Source organism: Lycium barbarum, chromosome 9 (genome assembly GCF_019175385.1).
Source record: "Lycium barbarum isolate Lr01 chromosome 9, ASM1917538v2, whole genome shotgun sequence".
NCBI classification, from domain to species: Eukaryota; Viridiplantae; Streptophyta; class Magnoliopsida; order Solanales; family Solanaceae; genus Lycium; species Lycium barbarum.
Window position 1 is genome coordinate 33,525,907 of NC_083345.1, and position 8,606 is coordinate 33,534,512.

Genomic DNA, 8,606 nt, shown 5'->3' on the forward strand with positions numbered 1-8,606 from the left:
GGCCTTCAATTGCATCCAACGTCCCAATGCTTGCAATTATGACCTCCATTTGCAATCCTAGCCTTGAATTTGATTCTTAGCCAAGATTTGCACCCTTTAGCCATAATTTTCACTTCTAGCTACTTTGTGCTCCTAGCCACTTTGAGCAGTAGCCTCCTCATCCACTTGCCAAGCTATCTTCTAAACGCCATATGCTCTCTTATGTGGATCCACAAGACGCTCCAATGCCCTTCTTAGCATCCTTGAGCCATTTGTGCCATTTATGCCCTTTAGGATCATATCATGTTCCTATTTCTTTCTAGGGAGAATGCATTTTAACTGCTACACACCTGATCAATAGACTACCAACAAAAGTTCTTAAGGGAAAAAGTCCCTACCAAGTTCTTTTTGGGAGAAAACCAAACTATGACACCCTTAAATCCTTTGGTTGTCTTTGTTATGCTTCTATATTGAGACATGGGAGACATAAGTTTGATGATAGGGCTAAACCTTCTGTATTTCTAGGGCATCCTCAAGAACAAGGTTTCAAGTTATTGGACCTGCAATCTAAGAAAAATTTCATTTCTAGAGATGTTCGTTTTCATGAAACTACTTTTCCTTTCCCTAATATTCAGGATTCTTACCAGCCTTTATTTCCTCATACTTATCCTATGGTAGATCTGAATGAATTGACTACTATTCTAAACTCTCCTCAACCACACTCTCATTTTCCGTCAAATCCTGCACCTAATAGTTCTTCTTCCTCCCCTGGATCACCTGTTTCTATTTCTCCTACTAATTCTTCTCATCCTTCTACTTCTCTTCCTATCCCTAGTCCTTCTGTTCCAACCAGACAAAGCTCAAGACTATCTCATAGACCTACACACTTGAATGATTACATTTGCAACAATATTTTTCTTACTGATCTCAACCTTTCCTGTTTTTCTAAACTCACTAAACCTATCATTTATTTTTTTAGTGCTCTTTCTACTATCAATCAAAATGTTTTACATTCTTTATCAATTTATCTGAACCTACCAATTTCTTACAAGCTTCGAACCACCTTGGATGGTAACAAGATATAGATACTGAAATAGAGGCACTTATGCTTAATCATACATGGAATGTACTGGAATTACCTAAGGGTAAGAAAGCTTTGCCTCGCAAATAGGTTTACAAGGTTAAGCATAATTCAGATGGGAGCATTGAAAGATTGAAAGAAAGGTTGGTGGTATTGTAAGGGGGGATATTTAGAGGGAAGGGATTTATTAAACTGAGACTTTCTCTCCTGTGGTCAAGATGACCACAAGCAGGTGTTTACTCAGTGTGGCAATTAAGAAAGGATGGCAAGTATCTCAATTAGATGTTAGTAATGCATTTTTACATGGGGATTTACAGGAAGAGGTGTACATGAAGTTTCCTACTAGACTAACTCCTTCTACTCCTAATCATGTGTGTTTACTCAAGAAATCCCTATGGCCTTAAGAAAGCCTCAAGGCAGTGGTATGCTAAGCTTGCTGGGGCACTCAATTTTAAAGGGTATTCACCATCCTTGAATGATTATTCCCTCTTTTTCAAGCAAATATGTGACCTTATTTCTATTCTAGCAGTGTATGTGGATGACATACTAATCACTGGAAATGATCTGCATGAAATCATACAACCTAAGCTATTTCTCAATTCAGAGTTCAGGGTTAAGGATTTAGGTGACATTCATTATTTTTTAGGAATGGAAGTATTAAGAGAAACACATGGATATATTGTGAGTCAAAGAAAATTCACCTAGGATTTGTTACATGAGTTTGACTTCGCCCATTTGCCTACAATTTCCTCTCCTGTTGACCCTGCACATAAATTACATTCATATGATGACAATCTCATGCCTAATCCTACAATATACAGACATCAAGTTGGTAAGTTAAATTATCTTACTCATACCAGACCAGATCTTACCTTTGTTGTGCTGAAACTGAGCTAATTTATGCAAAAACCCTGCATGTCCCATTTTTCTACAGCTCTTTTGAGTTGTAAAGTACCTTTCTTTAGACCCAGGACATGGTATTTTTCTTTCATCTACTCCTTTCTTCGCCTTAGTTGCTTATTGTGGTGCGGATTGGGCCTCTTGCCTGGATTCGCATAAATCAGTCTCTGGATTTTGCATCACACTTGGGGGTGCACCTATTTGTTGGAAGTCGAAGAAATAGGTTTCCATATCTCTCTCCTCAGCTAAAGCAGAGTATAGATCAATGCGACGTGTCACAGCTGAACTCACATGGCTTGTTCGCCTTCTTCAAGATCTATCAGTATCTCCATCTCTCCCAGTTCCCATACATTCTGACAGCCAAACGCTATTCACATAGCTCGGAACCCCGTATTTCACGAGAGAAACAAGCATGTGGAGCTTGACTGCCATTTTGTGTGTCAACAACTTCAATCCGGCTTAATTTCACTTTCATTTCTTCCTTCGCAACTTCAACTGGCCGATCTTTTTAAAAAACCACTATCTGGAGCTTCTCATTGAGGTTTTTTGGGACAGATTGGGGGTTTCGTCCTTACCCTTCAATTTGAGGGGGGATGTTGGAGAAAACTCCTCTCATTTGGATCCTTTATATCTCTCACACAGTAACAATGAAGAATCTGAGACGAATTTATGAAGTAAGAAAAATAAAGAAGATAGTGACAATAACTTAGTAACTTCGGTTTTGTCGGAAAGAGTCTTTCAACCACAAATATCAAAAACAAAGGAAAATGGGCCGAGCATAAGCAGTGAAATATTTGGGCCAAGCTAGAAGACTTATGCACTGAAATAGGCCCAAGATGCGGAAATGAAATATACAGTCAGTATACAAATGCAGAAAATGAAAATATACAAATAGAGAATCCTGTGTAGAATTTCTTCTATAATGTACAGGTGTGCAAAAGTACAAAATTAGTTTTTAGCATAGCTGTTGTTAGTTAGGAATTTATTTTAATTCCATTTACACTATTAGTCCCTAGATTAAAGTTGTAGAAATACATGTACAGATTATTCAATGGAATACAAGGAAAATTCCCAAATATCTTCTTCAATTTCTTTCGTGATGAAGACATTGTTATGTGAAGTAACTGTACAGAGTATCTAAACAAAACTGACTTGGGATAAAATAAAGATACATTTTTTAATTGGTAATTTTCTTATTGTCACTGAATTTTTGATGGTCTTTAAGCTACTTGAGTTGTGCCTCTGTATTCTTGCTGACTAATATGGGTGAGCAGTGAGCTACAGTAGCTAAGTAGTATTCTTACTACCTTCTGTCACTCATAAGTTAATTAAACTTACGAATCTTGTTTACAGCTTAACAATTTGAAGCTAGTTAGCATTTTTACATAATTAGTTTATTTGTGAAGGGAAAAATCGAATATGTATTACCTTTTTGGTAAGTTCAAATTTGAAGTTAGTAAAACATACTACTGGGTCTGGGCAAATATGAACTGATTCTTTCTCTTGTGTTTGTCATTAGTGCTCTCCTTTTTATCCATATTATCTTTCATATGATTTATTTTCTTTTCCCTCTCTTTCCTTCATTTACTTGTAGTATAAATTGGCACCTTATATAAGGTTATTGACATTTGATCATTCTTCATAAATCTTACACTGTCAATATTTTTGTCACAGACCGGAAAGAAGAAAACTAATCACTTGATGGAAAATGCATCACCTTTGTCATTATATAATAATACTCTCGTGGAAGCAAGCTGAAGAATGTACAGTGTTACAAATACACCTCGTATATTGTACAATTTTGTTTCCTAAATGATTGTACATAGTATGAAATGTTACATGTTAATATCTAATCAGCTTGATAGTATTCTTTGATAGTACTTCCTTTATCAGTAATCCTGCTAAACAATTGAAACAAGTATAAAATTATATTCTCTGTGTTGAACCCTTTTGGCAATCTTGTAGTTCTGCATATAACATAGCAGCGATGTCGGGCACACACTCGTGCTATCAACCATCTAGTGTGTATATATATACACACTAGAAAGAAGAGAAGACTTCTAAACTTGTGATATTAAATGAGTCGTATATATTTTGTGTCGTTATAAATTATTGCATAAAGGTAAATTGTTTCTAAATATAGAAAGTGGTCACTCGTTTGGCACGGATTAATAAGGAAATAGGTTCATATAAATTGAAATGGAGGGACTATATTAGAATGAAGTGGTGCTACAGGGAGAACTTACATGCTGTGCCCTGTTTGCAGTATAACTACAAATAGAACTAGAAGCGGCAGTATCAAAGACTCACAACTCAGACTCCTTCAATGGAAATTGTTCTGACCCTTTACGCCGGAATAAGCGGTATGCATGGAGTGTGGTACATACCAAAATCTGCTATGGTTCTCCAAACAATACTTTCATCTATTCAAAAAAGCCTCTTAGACATCAATTAAATCAGCAAAACACAAATTGGCCACAAGGTCATGGTTGAATACATACCAGGTTTCTACACAATGACAGAACCAGACACTTTACGACAGTGATTAAATCCAAACCACACTCCATTAGGTAGAAACTTATTAAATTTAAACATAATATGCGGACGATTTGGACCATACACCTTCACACTCTCTGGTTTCCAGCCATCCGATCCAACCCTCAGCAAGTTAAGGTAACAGATCTCGTAAGTACATGGGCCACGTAACTGGAAAGTATCGGTAGAGCACCGCTCGAATATCCTTGACGATGGATTATCTAGTCTTGGTGCATACACCTGTAGCAATTTTCACGGTTTAGTGGTTCAAGCCAAGGTTCTCTAAGTAGTACTACCAATAACCAAAATACAAAAGAAAGTAAGTAGAAGTAATAGTTTTCAACCTATTCTCTCTAAAAGATTTTGGAGTTAATTTTTGAAAGGGTCATTCAATTTCATGTGTTTGATTTTACTAACCGGTAAGAATTAGTTACACTGATAAGTGTGTCAAATGGGGGAGGGGGGAGTTGGATCAAGGACAACAACGGTCATGATGCATCTCACTCAATGTCTACATGAATTAACATGTATTTAGATCAATTAGCGGTAATTCTGTGCATAAATAACCCACAACTCAAAAACAAAAAAGAGATAACAGTAAAAGACACACCTGAAATATCATTTTTTCACGAGCTTCACACCCCAACTATCGGTTGTTTCCTTTTCTTACCTACCTGAACTATCACCATTTTTTTAATTAAAACACACCTAGTTGATTGTTCAGGTAGGAAAACGGATCAGATAGTTGACCCAGTCAGCTTCGAGGTGTGTTTTCATACATAGATGGTGATAATTCAGGTAGACAAAGGAACCAATTGATAGTTAGGTATGGAACTCACGAAAAAGTGTTAATTCAGGTGTTTTTTTAACTATTTAACTCTTTTTGAAAGGGTCATCCAATTTCATCTTTTTGATTTTACTAATCGTAAGAGTTAGTTACACTGATAAGGGTGTCAAATGGGGGAGGGGGAGTTGGATCAAGGACCACAACGGTCATGACGCATCTCACTCAATGTTTACATGAATTAACATGTATTTCATCAATTAGCCCAAATTGTGTGCATAACCAACCGACAACTCACAAAAATAAAAAGGGTCACAAAATTAAACTTCAAAAGTAGTTCTTTTCTTAATACAGGGGGAGGGGAAGAGAAAATGCGCCTAAAAGATTACAGAAAGAGAAACACGCACCAAATCTAGGTTCTCTTATCTGGAAGATAGTCCAACAGACTCAATTTGGACGAGTTGGAGAGGTTCTATTTTGAGTTAATGGTCGAAAACGAACTTAAATTTATTACTTTTTCGCTAGTTTCATACCTTAACGTAATTATCCGTTGTTCCTTTTACTTATCTAAACTATCACTCCCCCTGTATTGAAACACACCTTGATGCAGAGTTGGCCAACTATTCACTGTTCCCTTTACCTACCTAAACTAGCAGCGAGGTGTTTTTTAATACGAAGGGAGTGATAGTTTAGGTAGGTAAGAGGAAAGACTGGATAGTTGAGGTATGAAACTTGCGAAAAAGTGATAGTTTAGGTGTGCTATTGACCATGGGCTCCTATATTTTTGTAGGCTAAGTTGACACATCTACATGTACCCCAAGATAAAAGAACCAAGATACTTAATAATCAAGAACTCAATTTGCTAAACGGGTGGATCTTAGATTTGACTTATTGTCTGTAAGGTTAATTCTGGGTGACTTACTTTTCTGCCTTTAAAGTAGAGAAGCAGTCATCAAGATTCAAGAAATGAAGGGCTGCATATATATTACTACTAGAAATGTCATTTCCTCAATTGGATTTAACTTGACTATAGTGAGAGATCCAAGATTTACCCATTACTTTGAACCGAATATATATATATATGTAGAGTTGACATTTGGAATTACAGTTTAAAAGGGAGTCTCACCTCAAAACCATAAGCATCTCCAAAAGCAATACTGACTCTGTCTCTGGTGTATTTAGTTGAAGAACAACTTGTTTTTATGGTCAATGTGTATGAACAGCTCCTAGCAGCAGTAACTGCGGTCTAATTTCTCAAACAAACAAAAAAGATTGCATAAATATCAGCATATAATATCAAATGAAAATGTTATTTTGTCCAACTGGATTAAGCTTCTTTTACCTGATCAGATTTGATTCTGAAGGATCTGAAAACATGGGGTTCTTTTGAAGTAACTGATGTTGCTTGGGAGAAATTGAAGAAACCAGCAAATAAGAGCACAAGGAGCAGAGAGTTTCTTCCCCCCATTTTCATCACCGTATACTTTTCATCATTGTTTTGTTGACTTTTAATAGCCTCACCTCTTTTTTTTTTTTTTTTTTAACCTGCTTCTTGTTCACTAACAAATTTGTAAGTCGTATTATTCATATTTACTGCTAATGGCATGGGAAAAATTGGTGCGGTAAAGGGATTATCGTAACTAATTACTCTCTCTATTTTAATTTGGGTGACATTCTTTCATTTTTATTCAATCCAAAAACATATTTCTATAACAATCTAACTTTAGACTTCTTATTTTACTTCTAATGAAATGATTTGTAGATATACAAATTTTAATGACTTGTTTTAGACCACAAATTTTAAAAGTATTTCCGTTGATTCTTAAATTCATGCGGAGTCAAACACTCATAATAAGCCTAATCTAGAAAGAAAATGTGAAAATTATGAGTGGGATTCATCCACTATGCAACAGATGAACGAGAGAATAAGAGAGTGTAGAGAGAGAAAATTTTGTTTCTCTTATTCTGTGTAAAAATCAATTGCTCTCCAAAATATCTGGGCTGATCCTTTTATAGTGACCCGACCCAGAGTGTCCAATAATAAAGAATGGGCTCAGCCCGATACAAATAATACATTATAAAGAATGGGCTCAGCCCGATACAAATAATACATTGTAAGAAAAACTGAACCTAGACTATGTAATTCCACATCCATAGAGTCCAACACCCCCCATCAAGTTGGAGGGTGATATAACACCCAACTTGCGAAGATGAATATGATGAACAACACCAACTAGAGGCTTAGTGAACATGTCGGCCAACTGAGAAGCACTGGAGGTGTGAGCAAGGCTGATTAAGCCATCTAGCAGCTTGGTGCGCACGAAATGACAATCGAGCTCGATGTGCTTAGTGCGCTCATGGAAAACAGGGTTGCGAGCTATATGGATGGCAGACTGATTGTCACACAAAAGGGGAACTGGAAAGGAAACCGAAACACCAAAATCAGACAGCAGTCGAGTGAGCCAAGTAAGATCAGCAACAACCTTACTCATGGACCTGTACTCAGCCTCAGCTGATGAAAGTGAACCACAAGCTGTTTCTTGGACTTCCAGCTAATCATGCTACCACCCAAAGTAATGCAAAACCCAGAAACTGATCGTCTACTGTTAGGACAGGAACCCCAATCACTATCACAATAGGCCTTGATGGACAAATCAGGAGTGTTGTTGAAAAAGAGACCAAAATCAGACGTCCCTTTCAGGTATCTCAACAAATGTAAGGCTGCCTTCATGTGAGGAATGCAGGGGTGTTGCATGAATTGACTTAAATGTTGCACGGCAAAGCACAAATCAGGTCTGGTGTGGGTTAGGAAATTCAACTTGCCAATCAGACATCTATAATTCTCAGGATTGGGAAGAGGGTCCCCTGAGTTGGCAAGGAGTTTCTCATGCAATTCAAGAGGACAAACAACAGAGGAACAGTCCTCAGACTTGAACTGGACTAAAAGGTCATGAACAAACTTCTTCTGATGAAGTAAAACCCCGTGGGCAGAGTATAAAACCTCAATGCCTAGAAAATAGTGCAAGGAGCCTAAATCCTTGATTTTGAACTGATCATGCAAGAAACTCTTTAATTCAGAAATCTCATCAATGTCAGTGCCAGTGAGGATGATATTATCAACATACACCACCAAAAGAACAAGGGAATCACCAGAACCTTTGGAGAACAAGGAATAGTCATTGAGAGAGGGAGTGTAACCCCTAGAGTAAAGAGCTTCAGATAACTTGGCATACCATTGCCTAGATGCCTGCCTTAACCCATATAAGGCCTTTTGTAGATAATAAGCCTAATCTAGAAAGAAAATGTGAAAATTATGAGTGGGATTCA

The 8,606-nt window shown here is 37.0% G+C and overlaps 1 protein-coding gene across 1 annotated transcript; it reads right to left on the minus strand.

The window, feature by feature from the left end:
• Positions 1-4,150: 4,150 nt before the first annotated feature.
• Positions 4,151-6,782, minus strand: LOC132611164 (embryo-specific protein ATS3A-like). The gene is made up of 3 exons (XM_060325567.1): positions 6,622-6,782; positions 6,406-6,525; positions 4,151-4,735 (listed from the first exon to the last, which is right to left on the minus strand). Exons 1-3 carry the CDS (start codon positions 6,751-6,753, stop codon positions 4,469-4,471), a joined length of 519 nt encoding a protein of 172 aa, XP_060181550.1. The 5' UTR covers positions 6,754-6,782; the 3' UTR covers positions 4,151-4,468.
• Positions 6,783-8,606: the final 1,824 nt, after the last annotated feature.